The sequence below is a fragment of the Staurois parvus genome, unplaced genomic scaffold, assembly GCF_062004578.1.
Source record: "Staurois parvus isolate SC_StPar_1 unplaced genomic scaffold, SC_StPar_1.0 ptg000114l, whole genome shotgun sequence".
In the NCBI taxonomy this organism is placed as follows: domain Eukaryota; kingdom Metazoa; phylum Chordata; class Amphibia; order Anura; family Ranidae; genus Staurois; species Staurois parvus.
In genome coordinates this window covers 7,617,442-7,636,206 of record NW_028317910.1, presented here as the reverse complement: position 1 = coordinate 7,636,206, position 18,765 = coordinate 7,617,442, and the positions used below count along the sequence as shown (strand labels likewise).

The following is an 18,765-nucleotide window of genomic DNA, read 5'->3' as shown; positions in this document are numbered from 1 at the left end:
GGGAAGCAATTTTTATTTCCCGAAATCCTCTTACCTCTTAGAGCTGATTTTCCAGGACCCATGTGTGCGCAGCGGGCAGCTCTGCCCCTCTACAGTGCTGACCGTGCTTTGGTAGGCAGGCAGATTGGGAAGACGTACTAGGGCTGTGTTGTTGGCATTGTTGATGTTGGCATTAGATCCAGAGGATGAGTAGCTGCTGGGTGTGAAAGTGGAGTCCACCAGTTTCTCATGAGAGGGTGAGTCTATGTCCCCAGGACCGGCAGATGTCTTGTTGATGTGTAGCGGTCTCTGTGTGGTAAAAGTTTGAGGGAATGCACTTCGCACCTCGCTTTGATAGTATCCTACATGATTCCCAAACAAGCCTCCTGCCCTCTGCCAAGACAAAGGGAGAGAAAATGTCAAAGTACAGTACTGACTGGAATCTGATTTTATATGATGAAAATATATTACAAGTACTGCATAATGATGATTTCTAACAAGTGTACAGTGGTTGGGCAGTCAAAGTAATTCTAACAGAAATGGAAAATGTTATCAGGGAGATAAGATACCCCATTGCAAAAGGCTAGTCCAATCAAAACTTATTATTTCAGCATCTGGCAATTGCCAGTTCCCAGATATAAACACCTGCTGTGGCCATTATGAGAGATTTATTCCATCCCTCTACTTAGTTTCCAGTTCTGCACACCTGCTGCGTCCATTATCTCCCATCATCCCTGCTCCCTGCTTCCATCCCATATGGAAGAATGTATGTTGAAATGCGTTTTTATTACAAAATATATGAAAAATATTTGTAAAAATACATTTCAAATATACTGTATGTCTTTAAAAATACAAATCTACATTTTTGGAATGCATTTGCAAATATATGCAAAATATATGTTAAAATGACTTTTTTATATGTTCAAAAAAAATCTGAAGAATATATTTAAAAAAATATATATTTTTAAAAAATATATTCTTCAGATTTTTAACATATATTTTTACATATATTTGTAAATGCATTCCAAAAATGTAGATTTGTATTTTTAAAGACATATAGTATATTTGAAATCAATTTTTCAAATATTTTTCATATATTTTGTAATAAAAATCCATGAGAGAGAGAGAGAAAGAAATATATTGAATATGTCCAAAATTGTAGCATTTCAAATATATGTCAATATATTTGGGAAGAATATTTTTTAAATATATTTCAAATATATTTTTCTTCCATGTGGGAAGTTCCAGGTTCTCTATACTTGCCACGCATATTATGATGGGTTTCCACCATCCCTGCATGGAGTTTGTGACTCTCTATAACTACTGAGCTCAATATGTCTGCTGTACCCATTATGAGGGACTCCCACCAGCCCTACTAATTTTCTAATTCATTATAAAATAATAGTGTAACAGTAGAAACTGAAATTCACAAATGTGGGAGAGTAAACCCAAAACTCCAAGGTGAACAGGATCAGAGCCAGAAACTATGGCAAAAAGATCTCACTGTCAGAATATACATAAGGCATATAAGAACATGGGGCTTACTTTGATGACCAGATCTCATTTATAAAAAAAATAACTTTTGGGTGGACAGACCTTTTTCTTTGCTGTGATTTCTGGCACAAAATATCACATATAAGAATTGTGTTTAAAAAAATAAGCTATATCCCTCAGGAGATATATCCACAATTTATAGAGAAGAATGTAAAAATGATAATTATATGAAGGGTGTATCTGAAAGATATAAGTAGACAGTGAGTGATTCAATCCAGCTATATCTGAAAAAGTAGAGAGGATTGACAGATCTTGGTGGGTGCACACTGATGGATGAATGATAAAACAGCAGAAAAAGAGAGCTTTGAACTAGATTCACAAGACTGACACAACATTACATGAAAAACCATTCTAAAGGTAATACTTAATAGAAGTAAGAGATACAATGTTCTGGGATGGAGAAGCTGCACACAGTGAATTGTTACAGGACTTTTATAAGGGGTAAAATGTATCTAAACTCAAGTACAAAAATGTAATATATTGCAGCTTACTGGTCCCTTGATGTAGTGGCTGCATACATTTTAACTGGTGATCCTACCAGTAACATGCTTCCTGTCCTAGGGTGATGATAGTCACTCACTGTATTGTATCCCTGAAGGAGGAGCATTGTCACTCTTGGGCAAGAAGGCCCCTTTCACATGGAGTGGACCCACAGTGGATCCGCTTGCTCAGCAGGGGATCTGTCTTCTGAGCAAGCGGATGACAGGTCCATGTCCGCTCTGTTTATGCAGAGCATACATGGCCACAGCCCGCTGTCCTCTATGGGTGGTCTGGTGGAAACTGTCCATTTCCTTCCGAATGGCATCCAGTCCAACGGACGGAAGGGGAACAGATCTCCATCCATCTCTTTTTGGTGGATTATACCCACCACTCCAGAGAGGAGTATAGGACATGTGGACCCGATCGGAACATCCATGCGAAATGGGCCTAAGTGTGTTAGGACTACAGCACATCACTCCCCGTCTCCATAATATGGGGGATGTTGTGTAGTTCACTCAGTGAATTGAACAGGTTTGATAAAACTAAAAAGCACACAGGACTGCACTGGATTTCTGACAGGATCAGCAGGTATTTTTTACAATAATTGAACATAACACTTTCAATAGTGTATTTAACAGAACATAAATGAGTCATTAAGAGACAGTCAGTGTTTACACACAAATGTGAAACCTGAAGTACAATATCAGATACAACAGGGAATATAACTAATAGAATGAACATGTCACATGAAGCACAAGTATAGTGCTGAGTGGTGGATATGTGACAGAAAAAAAGGATGATCAAGAAAAAGAAGCAGATAATAGCTGGATAAATGAGGCAGATTCAGGATGATGACTAAATTACACATATGATTTACAGATTGTTATAGGATAAAAAATACCACATTACAGGCTGACAGATACAGAACTATAGAATGTCACATGTGATAATGAAGCATGATGGATACACAGCAATGGATACAGTGTTACAAGCTGAAGAATATAAAAGAAGCAGGGCAGGTAGGTAGGAGTTACCACTGCTGACTTTTTTTTTAACATGCAGACACTGGAGTTGTCATGTTTATTCTGGCTTTCCTACCTGATAAGCGACTGACCAGGACGAAGCATGTTGGACACAAGTTCAGACTTCACTGGTTGCATGCTTGTTCCAGGTCAGTGGCTAGCCAGCTAGCAATGTCAGCCTGCAGAATACAGCTCTGACAAAAAAACAAGTTGGCTCCCTTATTTCTGTCTTCACAGAATCACTTTAGAGACTGAAGGATATGTTATAGGATGACAGATACAATGTTACAGAATGAGAGATATACAATGTTACAGTGAAAGATGCAATGTTACAAAGTGAAGGATACAATGTTACAGAACAATGGATATATTATATGGTAACAGATGTAATGATGCAGTCTGGTGGATACAATGCTCCAGAGTGACTGATACAAAGTTACAAAAGAATGAACAAAATATTACAAGGGAACACATATAAGACTCAATTCACAAATACATGGGTAAGTATCTTTTTAGCACTTTTAGCAGAATACATTTTAAATCTCATTCAACGTTTATTTTGTGAATTGAGCCTATAGTGTTGCTGGATGACTGATAGAGGATCATAGGATGATAGCTGCAACAGGCTCAATTCACAAAGCTAAAACATCAGGATAAGGATACTTATTTTTTTTAAGTGACAATTATTTTCAGTTCCAATAGGATTTTGAAACAATGGTCACATGACTAAAATATAAATATATATAAAAAGCTTTGTAAATTGAACCCAATGACTGGATTTCATAGTGACAGATACAATGTTCAAGACTGATGAATACATTGCTATAGAGTGTAATAGAGTGATGAATGCAAAATTACAGGATGACATATACAGTGTTAGGGTAACAGATGATGAATACAATGTTATAGCATGACAAACATCACTGTAACAAGCAACTGCCATTCCTACGTGAAGCGGGCTCTTAGAGTGCCTGTGCGTACACTGAAGAAATGGTGTAGCCCCCAGCAGTGCCTACCCTCCCCTTCCCCTGTCCAGTATATTCAGTGCCCATTCGAACTACACACCCGGAAGATGTCGTCTTCAGATGCAGCGGACACTGCCTCCTTCATGGCTTTGTCCAGCTCCTCCTCTGCGGTCAGATCTCCAGAAATAGCACGGCGAATCTCAGGCCCAATATCGTGCAGCGTGCGCAGTCCGGCCTGAGGGGGAACCACAAAGATCTGGACAGTGTGCCATGGCCGAGTTCCCCCAGCAAGAGATGGCAGTAGACACAACAATAAAATGATGCAACTTACATCGACCTCAAGGAAGATCTTCATTTGGCACACACTCTAATCAGTTGGCCCTGAACAATCCTTCTCTGCCTTGTCATTAGATTTCATTAGGCCATGTACACAGTTTATTACCAGCAGAGGGATTATGTGGAAAGAGATATAATTTTATATGTCAAATTTGTACAGAAGGGATACGTGCTTTAACCAGTATAAATATAATATACTGTCATGGAACGTATCCTGTCCTTTTATATTCAAATAGAATATGTGCCTTCCATTGTGTACTGATTACCACAAATGTTTATTTTGAGGGCAGAGTTTACATATAGGAACACTGTGCTATATACAAGTACATAGATATTGGAAGATGAAGCTATATAAGGGTGGTATATAAGAATATATACAAAATGGTATATACAGATATATACACTTACATACATGGTGTGGTATATACAAATACATGGGGTGGTATGTACATATATATGGGTGGTATGTACATCTATGTACAAGGTGGTGTACACAGCTATACAGATTGGCATGTACAATTATATACAAGGTGATATGTAGATTACAGTTGTGTATGGCATACTATATTGTATATAGAAATATACCTCTATCTAAAGAATAGTATATACAGTTCCATAAACAAGATAAGGGTTTTGTACTTTGAGTCATTTGGTTTGATGTGACCTTTATAGTGCAAAATTGCCTTTTTATATTGTTGTCTCTCCTCAAGTGGCCTGCCTTAGTAAGATCATGTGACTTTTGATGGTACTGGTTCATGTCTAAGAGCCATCACTCCAGAAATACAAGATCACCTATTGTATACTTATAACTGTAAATAAAAGATTAAGTATAATTGAAGCCAAAACATTTTTTCTATTTTGAATAAAGAAGGGTTAATACTCATGCCCAGTTCTCTGCCGTCTGAGTCCCATAGAACTTTCCCCAATATGTAGCGTATAGATAGATACATTTTAAGCCAGCTACAGTCAGGTCCATAAATATTGGGACATTGACACAATTCTAACTGATCTGCAATATACGTTCAAGCTCCTGATCACAAAATCTGATGATGCTGAGAACCGTCTTCGGTGCAAAAACATACAGTATATGCTATATATACAAAAATTACTTTAGTAAGTAAACATTATAATAATGACTCATGAAGCATGCACACTGAAATCACTATAATTTCTTTCCTTAAAATAAACCCATTTTACCACTCTGTGGTAACCTTTAGTAAAAACTACAGTACATGTTGAAACCCCTTAAAAGAGAAGTATGGTAATTTTTGTTTTTTAAAAATCATACTTACCTAGGTATGTCTTTCCTCCACTGGCTCTAAGGGTGAGAACTCAGTGATCACAAGACCAATGATCTCTGAGTTCTCACAGCTGCTCTGAGCAGAGAGCTCGACTGTCAGTCATCGCTCTCTGCTCAGGCCAACCCCCCCTTCCCCAGCACTCACTGGAGCACTGGGCTGTGGAGGAGGAGGGAGCGGCTGGCTTAGGCTCTCAGTGGCTCATTGAGAGACTGAGCCAGGTGCCTCTCCAGACTCTGGGGTGGATCCCAAATTTGAAGTTGGGATCTTTCCCCAGCCTTGACCAGCTGAATGACTGAAGCCCACTGATGGCTGAAAACGGGTCACAGGAGTACAGAACAAACTGTGATCCACAGGAGAAGTACAGCCAAAATAGCTTTTGGCAGTACTTCTCCTTTAAGCTGGCCATACATGAATCAAAATTCAGCCAGTTCAGCAGAGATCAGCCAAATTTCGGTCAATGTATGGACACCCTGGTTCTATAGAAGTGGATCTACTGATCAACTTTTCTGCGACCAGCCTGTCGGTTTTACCCAATTGATTAGTGCTGCTGGCTATAGCCAGCAACACTGATCATTGTATTCCGATGGCGGGGAAGACTTCCCGCCATCAGAAAACAATAACACAGGAGCGATTCCCTCATCCATATCAAGAGTGTGGATGGGGGAACCGATTCCTTTTTTTTTTTTCATTCAACCCACTGGCTGAACAAAAAGAAATGAATGTAAGGACTGCCTTAGTCAATTCAGAGATACAGTCAGCTTAGCTTTTTCTGTAAAAGCCAAGTTGTGCCCCACCCCCTTGATTTTTACAGAAAAAAATTGTAAGATCTGAATATAATAGCCATGTATACTGTATATCTGGGTCTACTGATGTGCAGTTTTCACTAGATGTCATCTCTATGTATTTTATTTCTCAGATGCTCAGTTCTAGCTGCACAGGTTCCTATTAGACACACTTCCGACTGATAGAATACAATTGTAGATGTCATAAAAGTGAAAGGATTTTTTAGCAATTGGATTGTTGAGAGCGACAAATGACAAGCTGTTGTGGACACACAGTTACCTGCAGGGAGAGAGCAGTGCGTTGTGATGGTTTTCCCACAAGCCCCTGCTCTTTGCGCTTCTTGAACTTGCGGAAGTACTCCTGAATCAAGAAGGTGGCATAAAATTTCCCCACAGTGACCTCGTCATCTGTAGGAGGAGAATAAAAAGATTGGAAAGAAATGAGTATGTTGTCAGAATTTATGTTCTTTACAGATTACTATGCATGGGTGAAACTAAAATCAGATTTAGAGTAAACCTCTGAGAACCTCTTTCTCCCATTCTGTAATTTCCCGATTGTGTGTTTCCTGTGTGAATTCCCAAATTGTTTCTGTCTGGATGCGATTAGTCTTGTGTCAACTTTACCTCCTTATCTAACCATTGTGGGATGTTTACCCAATGTGTAATATTTGTTGTTATTGTGGGGACTGCCCTTATTTTTTAAGTGAATAAAAACCCGTGTTTCTGTTCAATAACGTTCTTCCTTTGGGTTTACCTCAACATCTTGTCTGTGTATGATGCTTGGGATAAAGGGCTAGTATCGCTCTGCTGGAAGGGATTGGAGGGCAGGAGGCACCCAGACAGGGTGCCAGGCAGTCCATCACAATTTCAGCAGCAGGATGCTCCCTGCAATCTGGGACATCCAAACCACAAACGGCACCTGATGTCCAGTTAGGTGCAGATACCAGCTACCGTGGAAGAGAAATTTAGAAGGAGGCTGTGAGAGATGTGGATGTAGCACAGGAGACCAGTATCAGTGCAGGTCCTGCTGGGATGGTATGATTCCATCTGCCAGCAACTCTGGAAGGAAGTGCTAAACCGAGAATAGTGCCGCCACTGAAAAATTCTCCCCTAAATCTAGGAAAGGTACTGGTTGCAGAACAAAGTACAGGTGATGTTATTGGGGGAACAACCACACGAGGAGTGGGCAGCTGAGTTAAGCAGGTTGGTCTAGGCAAAGATGCTTCTGAACAAGAGCTACAGAGCCCTCCGCTGGTATGTAGCCCAAGTATGCCCTTGGACAGCGGATCACAGTCCGACAGAAAGCTTTGGCTACGGTGGCTTGGGGCTGTTGTATGGGAGGCTGTCAGAGGAAAATCATGGATTAGAGAGACTGGGTGCTGAACGTCTTGGAAGTGCTCTGGTCACAAAAAGATTTGGAGATTCTAGCCCTTCAGGAATAGGAGCTGGATATGGATCTACAGATGGCTGCTAGACTCAGCAGCTGGGCAGGGTTCTGTTTGCCTGGGACTAACGGGAAGTACTAGCCGACAGCGCTGAAATCTCTGCTGAAGTGTCAACAATGGGGCAGAGTAACATTGTGCTTTTCCCACCTCCCTTCTGCAGCTATGGAAGCTGAGCTTTTATGGCAGATGCACCAATGTTGACTCACCTTGACTAACCTGTTTCTGCACAGGACTGGCTTTGATGGAGGAATGCATCTGTCCAGCAGTGGGATGGGAATCTGGGAGATGAAGCAACCGCCTCATCTCCCCAGCGGCAGTATGATGATCCGGGAGCGGAGAAAGCTTTCTCCTCTTCCTAGCAAGGGTCAATGCCCCTGGAAGACCAGGGAGGTGTAATCTCCACAACTGGATGGGTCTTCAGGAGACTGGGCAGCTGGCTCAGCTCCTAAGCAGAATTCCAGGGGCCAGGGCGAGGAGGAAGCCGTCCTCACTCCCCAACGGCAGTCTGATGTTCAAGGGGGAGTGAGGGGAGGTAACTGTGCTCACTCCCCAGCGGCAGTTAGAGGTGCAGGGAGGGGAGGAAGCCATTTCTCCTCCACAGTGGCAGGCCAAGGTGCAGGGAGAGGAGGAAGCCATCCTTCCTTTACAGCAGCAGATCCTCCATCCAAGGGAGGAGGTGTTCATCCTTTTCTTCCCAACATCAGATTGAGGAGTTGGAAGCGGAGGAAGTCGTCCTCCCACCCCAACAGTCAGCCAGAGCAGAGGATGTGGGGTCCCCAGCTGAATTGCTTGCAATAGGGCAGAATGCCCCTGGCCTCTGTCTAGCACCTTCCATGTCTTCATGGCTCCAGGGAGTCTGGGCAGTCAGCCCCTCTCCCCAGCAGCAGACAGAGCGCCGAAACGGTAAAGACCTCCCACTGAAGCGCTGGCAGCCGGACAGAATGTCCACGACCTCTGCCCCACACCTACCATGGACAACTCTTCCCTGTGGCCAATAATGGAAATCATGTGGACTAACTATGTGGGTTCACTGCCTGATTAACACATGTTCAAACCGTTGAAGGTTTGAAACCAGATCAGTATGCCTTTGGGTGGGGGGAATGGTGACAGACCTAACCGGGACAAGGGCTTTTGGAGGGGACTGCAGGCTAGCCTCTGGCCTACTGACTATGGATTGTGTCATTTGAGGGGGCTTTATTCTTTGGGAGGTGTGTGCCTGGGGGACATTTGAAGTATTTTTATTTTTGATTTTGAACTTTACTGAATAACATGTACCAAAGTACAACATTTTTTTTTTAATTCCGTGTGGTAGGGAAAAGTAATTTTAATATTTCTTAATTGACAGCTTTAAAAATGCTAAATAAATTTTTTTACAAATATCTTTACTTTGGACACAGTGTATACTGTAGATTGTACGCCCCTTGAGGGTTAGGGACTGATGTGAATGTACAATATATATGTAAAGCGCTGCATACATTGACAGCGCTTCATAAGTACCTGAAATAAATAAATAAACTGATAAAATACCCAGCCATCACACATTCTGTACTAATACAGTCCAGTCAGGTATAATAACATATGATACAGTTATAAAAACACAATGCATATCCAATATCAGGGTTTTCAAGTGTAAGCACATAGGTTACCAAAAAGGTGTCCATAAAACCTGACTCAATCGACCCATAAAGGTAAAGTGATTCTAAAGCCTAAACATTTTTTAACTTAATGCACTCCCTGCATTAAGATAAAAAATATTTAGACAACAGTATCGACCCCTCCCCCCTTACCTAAGTCCTCACTTAATCCAGTGTTGTGCCCATTTGTAGCGGCTGTCTTCTTTCCCCGCTTTCACAGGCTTTGCTGACACAGTGTAAGTCATTGGCTCCTGCTGCAGTTAGTCAAATCCTGTGATGAGGGAGCAGGGGATGTCTGTGTCGACTGACATAGGCATTGCTGCTCAGGATTGAGCCCACTCAAGTGTCCCCAAAGCAAGCAGTTTGGAGAAGGAGCCAGGAGTGCTGGCGGGGGACCTGAGATAGGAGGTTAAATTGATATTAAAGGCTCTTTATTAAATAACAAACATGTTATACTTACCTGCTCTGTGTAAAGCTTTTGCACAGAGCAGCCTCTATAGCGCTCCTGGCCCCTCAACCCTGCTGAGTGTTCACAGAGCAAGCCAGTTGCTCTGGGGGCACTTGTGTGTGCTCGCTCCCGAGCCCCCTCTGTGTGTCTATAAGACACACACAGTACAGCTCAGCCTCACCTTCCGCTCCCTCCTCGCCAGCTGTGATTGACAGCAGAGGGAGCCAATGTTTCTCACTGCTGTATCTCAGCCATTATGGTGGAAGAGACCCAGGAGAGCTACTGCTCTCATGCACATTGCTGGATTGAGTTCAGGTAAGTATTAGGGGTCTGGGGGGGAGGGAGATGCGCACACACATGCACATGTTTATAGCTTCATGCATAGAATGCTTTTAAAACCACTATAACGGTCGCTCTGTGCAATGCTACTGCACAGAGCAGATAATCATAACATGTTATTAATAAAAATAAGACTTTACAGTCACTTTAAAGAACACAGGAACAGATCAGAAAGTGAGAGTGTACAATACATCATGTGACAAGTGAGAAGGCTATCAAAGCCATGTGTCAAACAAATAAACTAAAAAAGCAGATTTCAGATATTGCCATGTCCGGAGTTTTACTTCTAAATAGCCTCTTGGGGGAGAATGGGCCTTAGAGAAGACCCCTAAAGGTGAGGATAAGGGGAAGGATGTATCTGTACAAAGTGTGCAAGGTACTACAGCAAAAGTGACATTTAGCCCAGGTTCACACTTATCAGTGTGATTTGCTTGGCGGATTTCTTTGCGGCTTGTGACTTCATATAACAGACGTCTATGCAAGTCACAATGAAATTGGCAAAAAGTAGTGCAGGAACCCTTTTCATAATTAATCGCTGTGACATGAGTTAAGGCGATGTGAACGGTTCCATTGCCAGTAATGGGGTGCAACTTGTCATGGCATCTGGAACTGTCAAATCGCAGATGTGACAGAAGACAGAGGCAGCCAGATGAATTCTGCAGTGTTTAGAGATATACTGTGAGCCCATATTCAACCAAATGCAGCAAAGTTGATTGGACGGCGCTTCACAGTACAGATGGACAATGATCCAAAACACACTGCAAAAGCAACCCACTAGCTTTTGAAGGAAAAGAAGTGGAATATTCTGCAATGGTCGAGTCAATCACCTGATCTCAACTCAATTGAGCATGCATTTCCCTTGCTGAAGGCAAAACTAAAGACAGAAAGACCCACAAACAAAGAACAGCTGAAGACAGCTGCAGTTAGAGCCTGGCAAAGCATCAGAAAGGAGTAAACCCAGCCTTTGGTAATGTCCATGGGTTCCAGATTTCAGGCAGTCATTGCCAGTAAAGGATTCCCAACAAAATATTAAAAATGAACATTTTATTTATGATTATATTCAATTGTCCAATTACTTTTGGTCCCTTGAAAAAGGGGGGATGGCTAGTCTTAAGAGCTGTAATTCCTAAACCCTTCCTCCAATTTGGATGTACATACCCTCATATTAAACCTGAGAGTGTGCACTTTCAGCCCATATTCATTATATAACTATAGCTTGAATATGTTTTGGTAAATACCTGAAAAAAAACTAAAATTGTGCCTGTGTCCAAATATATATGGACCTAACTGTATATGCCAGTAAATTAGAGCTCCTGACTGTTGTGTTTGTAAAGGAACTGTCAAGGATTCTCTTCACCTTTAACAGACCCTCAACCTAGATTTAGTTTGGTAATTTGCTGAACCTCCGAACAACCAAAATTCAGTCTAAATATGGGTGTGGACTAACCCTAGATCTGATCCCTACTGCAGAACAAGCATGCACCTAGTGAAGTCTTAAAGATATATAAGTTTGGCCAATAATGGCTAAGTGATAGTATCTAAGCCAGGGGCTGACTGGCAACTTTTGGCCCAGGGAGCAAGTACAACCCAGAGGCCCACTGTGCAGCAACTCGGTCCTCTTTCGCTCTCCCTCTTCCCTATCTCCTCCCAACCCCATCCCAGGCTGAAGACCCGCTCCAGGCACTCTCTGCTCACGGGTGCGTCAGGCTGCACAGAGCCTGTTGCACCGACCTTGGGATTCCAAACTGGCCAGGGCGGCTTGGTTAGGGCTGGCCGGGGAAGGAGTGCCTCTGGTGGGGCACGGAGCTGGCCCCTGCTCGGACATGGCATACACCATCAATGCAAGGGGGGGGGGGCTACCTGTGCTCTGTCCTCGTCCTCATCCTCATCCCGCACTCGGTAGGACTCTGGCGGGGACTTTTTACACCTGTTTACCAGGAAGCCTTTAGGCAGTGCAGGGACAAGATCATCCAGCGCTCAGGGCGAAGATGGGGGGATAATAGCAGTTTGCGGAGTACAACGTATTTAATGTTTGCGGCATAGGCAAAAAAGTACCAATAGTTGTGGTACACTGAAGCAAACTGAAGAGTTTAAAATCAGTGCACAGTATGGGAAGAGCAGTGGCAAAGAGAAAAAAATGTCCCTGTGTCGGTGGTGTATCCAGAAAGAAAAAAATTAAAAAATTTCCCTGTATCGTGGTGTAACCAGAAAGAAAAAAAATGTTCCTGTATCGGTGGTGTCACTGGAAGGAACAATGGTGCTGCATTTGTTTCACTGGGAAAAAGCTGACGCTGTATTGCTGCAGAGCGAAAGGTATCTAAGGTGTCATTTCTGCCCTTCTGAAAAAAGATCCATGGCAGATTAGTTTTCAAAATGTGTTTGATATGCAGTAAGGAGGCAAAATGCCAATTCCTTGCTGCCTGTTTTAACCCACTGCCCACTGTGCTGCAGCCGTGTTTATTTCACGCAGCTGTAGTGTGGCCCTGTTCCATTTAATTTTATGGGTACAACTGCATCTCCTTGTTCAGGTAGGTGGTCAGGAGTAGAAAAAAATGGGGCTCAGTTGCTTTCTTTTACTCTGTCCACCCATGTGAACAAGCCCATAAGGCAGTTTGTGGAGGAGGTTGAGCCATGTTTTTGCCTCCCAGCTGCCCCCACTCCTCCTTCCTGAGCTGCCATTGTGAACGTATGGGGTTTAACATGCGCAAAAATTATCCACATGTTTGACATGCAGTACCATGTGCTGCACATGAACAATGTAAGCAAATGGGGCTGAGCTCCAACAGCATGCAATTTTGGTGCAATGGTGCAGGATTTTAGGGGATTCAAGCAGGCAATGAGGAGAAGACTTAATGTATCTTCTCTGTCTGTCAAATGCCCTAATGATCTAATGCAAATCGCTCTTCAGAGGGCTACAACAAGTGAAACCTAGCCCTAAGGCTTCATATACGTCTTTGTAGTGTGTGCTTTTTTGTGCAGCATGTTTAGGGCAGCCCCATTCAATTAAATGTGCTACTCTATGTGCTAAAACCACATAAAAAAACCTTTTTAAAAATTGTGCAGCACCAAAACACATGATTCTTTGCTACCAAGTGTTTTGGTGCGGGTGACTGAATGCAAAAGCAAGGTGCGTGGGGGTGCCATTAAGAATAACAGCACCATTGCATGTCTGTGTGTTTTTGTGCATTGCAGGAATGCATGCGATTTTGTGCACATTTCTGCAGTGCACAAATGTCTACCTAGAGTATGAGAGAGAGGAGTTTAAGGCAGTCTGAGGAGGAGGGGGAGGTCTGAGGAGGTGGAAGGGGTCTAAAGAAGGGGAGGGGTCTGAGAAGGGGGGTCTAATGAGGAAGGGGAGGATCTGGAGGAAAGAGGGAGGGAGGGGATCTGAGAAGGAGGGGGGCATCTGGGGAGGGGTCTCATGGGAAAGGTCTGGGGGGGTCTAAAAAGGAGAGGAGGGGGGAGGTCTGGGAGGGGGATCTGAGCGGGAGAGGGAAGGTCGGGGGGGGGGGGGGTCTCAGGAGGAGGTGGAAGATCACGGGGGTCTGAGGAGGAGGGAGAAGATATGGGAAGGGTCTGAAGAGGAGGGGGAAGGTCTGGGGGAAGGGGGGTTTGAGAAGGAGGAGGAAGGTCTGAGAGGAAGTGGAGGTCTGAGAAGGAGGGAGAAGGTCTGGGAGGGTGGGGTCTGAGAAGGAGAGGAAAGGTCTGGAGGTTCTGAGGAGGAGGGGGAAGGTCTGGGGGGGTTCTGAGAAGAAGGGGGAAAATCTGGGAGGGAGGTAATCTGAGGAGGTGGGGGAGCATCTGGGGGTGAAATCTGAGTAGGAGGGGGATGGTCTGGGGGGGGGGTCTGAGAGGGAGGGAGGGGTCTGTGGGGGTCTAAGGAGGAGGAGGGAGGTCTGGGGGGGAGGGTCTGAGGAGGATGGGGGGAGGTCAGGAGAAGTCTGAGGAGGAGGGGGGAGACCTGGGGGGGTCTGAGGAGAAGGAGGAGGGAGGTTTGGGAGCTCTGAGGAGGAAGGGGGAGGGTCTGAGGAGGAGGAGGGATGTCTGTGGAGGAGGGGGGAGGTCTGGGGGGGACTGAGGAGGAGGGGGAAGATCTGAGGGGGTCGGAGAAGGAGGGAGGGCTGGGAAGGTCTGAGAAGGAGGGGGGCTGGGGGGGGGAGGGTCTGAGGAGGAGAGGGGGTCTGAGGAGGAAGGGGCAGGTCTTGGGGGGGTATGAGGAGAAGGAAGGGGGAGGTCTGGGGGATCTGAGGAGGAAGAGGGAGGTCTTGGAGGGTCTGAGGAGGGGGGGAAAGTCTGGGAGTGGTCTGAGGTGTGGGGGGAGCTTTGGAGGGGGTCTGATGAGGAGGGAGGTCTAGGAGGGGTCTCAGGAGGAGGGGGGCGGTTTGGGGGAGTCTGAGGAGGAGAGGGATGGTATGGGGGGTTTGAGGAGGAGGAGGAAGGTCTGGGGGGGTCTGAGAAGGAGGAGGGCTATGGGGGACATCTGAGAAGGGGGAGGTCGGGGGGGGGGTCTGAGGAGAAGGAGGGAGGCTTAGGGGGGGTCTGAGGAAGAGAGGTGGTCTGAGGAGGGGGAAGGTATGGGGGGTTTGAGGAGGAGGAGGAAGGTCTGGGGGGGTGGGGGTCTGAGAAGGAAGGGAAGGTCTGTGGGGGGTGTCTGAGAAGGGGGAGGACTAAGGGACTAAGGGGGGACGTTTGAGGAGGGGGGAGGTCTGGGGGGGTATGAGGAGTAGGAGGGAAGTCTGGGGGGTCTGAGGAGGAGGGGGAAGGTCTGGGGGGTCTGAGGAGGAGGGGTAAGGTCTGGAGGATTCTGAGGAGCGGGGAGAGGTCTTGGGGTCTGAGGAGGAGGGGTAAGGAGGAGCTCCAGCCACACAAATGAACTGCTGATTCACACTGCACAGGCCACAGCGTTCATGTGAATGAGCCCCAAGACCTGTTGTGTTTGTGTCTGTTAATAATGATTTTAGTGTATGTTTAGCAAAAATATTGTTTAGATTAACATTTGAGCAATTAACGGGGGACCTACAAAATCAATACCACCATCTTTTTATTCTACTTTTTCTACTTTACCAGAAGTTGTTAGCTTGGGGGTCTTTTACAAACTCTGAAAGCTGTAAATGAAAAAGGATAACCTCTAGATTTTTAGAGTATGTTGCTTATTTACAGTTTTGCATACCTTCGATTTTCACCATTTTGCAAAAAGGCACAATTTAAAATTTAGAATTATTTGATATTTATCAACTCAGTAAAGTTTTAGCTTTTAGATTTTGTAAAAATGTAGTATAAATTTTGGAAGTTGTGTTGTGTTTGTGTCTGCTAATAATGATTTTAGTGTATTTTTGCTGAAAATATTGTTTTGGTAAGCATTTGCGCAACTGTTGCAGGAACTACAAAATCAATAGCACCTCTTTTTACTTGTACTTTCATAAAATGTGTGAGCTGTGGGGTTTGTTTACAAAGTCTGAAAGCTGTAAGCGAAAAATTAACAGGGAAAAATTGCAAAAATGGTATGGCCAGCTGAGTTTAAAAGTGGAGTGCAGGACTTAAAGAGTTAAGCACAGTATGACCACACCCACAATGTGGAGCTTTATAAGGTTAGCTGTTTTGCTATGCATGTTTGGGGGCAGGGATGTTGAAAAATGACTAGTCTTGGTAGCAGGTATGCTACTGCCTCTAGTGGATGACAATAGATGGCACTTTTATTTTGGCACAGTTTACTTACCCCCAGCTGGCGGCACCACCTGGTCAAGCAGTTTCATACTGGTCCTCTTCCAGATTTTTTTTATGATAGCTCTGAGTTCCTCATTGGCCTGTTCCAGGTTACCTGCAAATGGGACAATGGACCCAAGAGGGCTGTTACTCACTTAAAGGTTTCCAAATAAAATACAACAGCAAAAAAGAAACAGCAATCACATTAAATGTGGACTGAAGCCTTATTGGCTGTTGTGCCTCACTAATCTTTGCTGTCACCTTGACACTTTGCAATGTCTTATTATTAAAGCATTAGATCAAAAACAAAAAGACAACAGTACATTTTTGACCATCAGAACAAAGTTACCGTCAGTTTTGATGCATAGAGATGTCCGAACCAAAGCGAAGAGAGTAGCATTAAACATGACTGTCCCATCGCTGTTCAGAGGCATGTTCATGGCAACCAGCCGCTGATCGGGAGAGAAGAACACAAAATAAGTCTATGTTTCTTATTTGGCAGTACAAATATCACGACATATTTAAAAGGAAAAGATAAAAAAACTTAATACTGAAAGTGAACTGGAGGATTGTCCACTCAGGGCAAAACAAGGGGTTCAGTTTAATGCTGGCCTCACCAGCAGTACATAGGCACTTTCCTTTAATGCCCCAGGCGTACTGTTCTGCCACTGGAAGTGAATTCATTTCCCTTCTTTTCACATGACAAGGTTGGTGCCTGGTGATTCACTCACTGCACTGACACAAGAAAGTCCTTGGCTCATTCTAAGCTCCAAAAAGCAACTGGGAGGTTACATGGGATGATCTCCTGCCATGGTTTCCCAGTGGCAAACTGTGTGGCAAGAGAGTGAAGGAGAGGTAAATAAATGGTACTGGTGCCTCCCCCAGTACTTGGGCAAAGAAGATGTTCACTAAAAAGTCTTCATTTTCATCTATAAAGGAGCACTCTTAGCCCAGAAAACAAATCTCCTGGGCATTTTACAGAAATATTGCTCCAGCTTTATAAATGTATTGCATTCATGGTGCGAAGTAAGAAGGAGTAGCTGTTATTCTGCTTACCCTAAACCTCCAAGGCCCAGAGACTGTACAGTCTCACTCCCAGTAGGTACATCCTACAATACCAGAGAATGTTCCATTATATGATAATCTATGGAGGTAAGGATGACTAATAATTACAAGGTGATAAAAACTGTGACAGTGAGAATTATTGACTTTTGGTGGCACCAGGACACTAAGCTTTAAACACAACTCTAACAGGGTCAAAGCTGTCTTCCATTACATAGCAAGCCATAGTGTTCTGAGACCTTACCACACTCTCTGAAGGCAAGTCCTTTAATAGGACCTACGACACAAACGTGCTCTGAGCTTTTCGTTTATGCCTCCCTCTCCTCTACAGACTCTCTACTATTCCCCATCCTGGGAAACCAGCTCTTCTCCCGGGTCTCCATGATGTGTTTTTTCAGACCTTACAGAACTCTGGTCGGTTTCAGGCCTCTCACTTCCTGATGGCGGATAATTGGCCATGCCTGTACTCATTAATGAGCCCTACAGGCCCATTTTGTCTAGATTTATGGAAGGCTTTACAGTTACACCACTTTTTGAACTCCTGGCCATCTCCACGTAACTTTAACCATCGTCTCACTACATTTGAGGAATATTGCTCCGTCCAAGGGGCTCTACCCCACGTGCTTTCAAAAGTATATGCTCTACTGGTGGCACCCCCAGAGAACTACTGTCTGTAAGTGGACCTGGAACAAACTTTTATTTTGGAACAACAAAACAATATTATCCGGTTTGTTCTAAAATCCTCAATCTGTATGAGAGTCCAGGAGACCAACTTTAAAATTCTTGTTGGTATACACCATCTCTTTTACATAAATTCTTTACAAACTCTACTGATTGTTGCTAGTGATGCCAGGAGGGATGGGGGACACTGTAGCACATCTTCTGGTTCTGTCCCAAACTTGACCTTTACTGGACAAAAATTCTCAGATTATGTGGTCCCGAAAGACCCAGCTTTTTTTCTCCTTCATGTCTTAAAGATCCCAGCTAAAATTTATAAGCGATCCATAATTCACCATCTCCTTAACGCTGCCAAATCATGCATTCCCCTTACTTGGAAATGCTCGCAGCCACCGACCATAAGCCTCTGGCTCCACAGGGTAGAAGAACTAAACCAAATGTTGGATCTGGAGCTTACCGTGCAGCATAAGCATGAAAGGTATTCTAAAACCTGGATGTTGTGGAACATGTTTGCCTACTCTGAAGACAAACAGGAAAAGCCCTCTTTGATGGACAGTCCCCTTACTTGGAAATGCCCGCAGCCACCGACCATAAGCCTCTGGTTCCGCAGGGTAGAAGAACTAAACCAAATGTTGGATCTGGAGCTTACAACGCAGCATAAGCATGAGAGGTATTCTAAAACCTGGATGTTGTGGAACACGTTTGCCTACTCTGAAGACAAACAGGGAAAGCCCTCTTTGATGTACAGTCTGCTGATTGAGAGCGCTTGCTGAGGCTCCCCACTAGGATGCACCAACACATTCCTTGAATTTATTTCTCTATTACCATCATTATTATTCCTATCCCCCCCCCTTTCTTTCTCTTCCCCTTCCTTCTCCCTCCTTTGCTTTCTCTTCTCCCCCCTCATCTAAAATTATTTTGCTTCCATGACTCAATCTACACTTTCTGTTGTCTACGGAAAGGGAGTTGTTACTAACTCTCCCATGGATAGCTTGCAAGGCCCACACGGATTATGACTCTGTTCTTTCCTTTTTAAT

The 18,765-nt window shown here is 44.1% G+C and overlaps 1 protein-coding gene across 6 annotated transcripts in view; it reads right to left on the bottom strand.

Moving 5' to 3' along the window:
* CACNA1C (calcium voltage-gated channel subunit alpha1 C) overlaps positions 1 to 18,765 on the bottom strand; it is a 481,720-nt gene that overhangs the window by 24,454 nt on the left and 438,501 nt on the right. For all 6 annotated transcript variants that reach the window (XM_089671829.1, XM_089671831.1, XM_089671828.1 and 3 more), the window contains 5 exons: positions 16,338 to 16,440; positions 16,002 to 16,103; positions 6,700 to 6,827; positions 4,101 to 4,235; positions 35 to 372 (listed from right to left, as the gene is read on the bottom strand). In XM_089671829.1, coding sequence (XP_089527955.1) covers positions 35 to 372; positions 4,101 to 4,235; positions 6,700 to 6,827; positions 16,002 to 16,103; positions 16,338 to 16,440 — 806 coding nt within the window. The remainder of the gene's footprint in view (positions 1 to 34; positions 373 to 4,100; positions 4,236 to 6,699; positions 6,828 to 16,001; positions 16,104 to 16,337; positions 16,441 to 18,765) is intronic.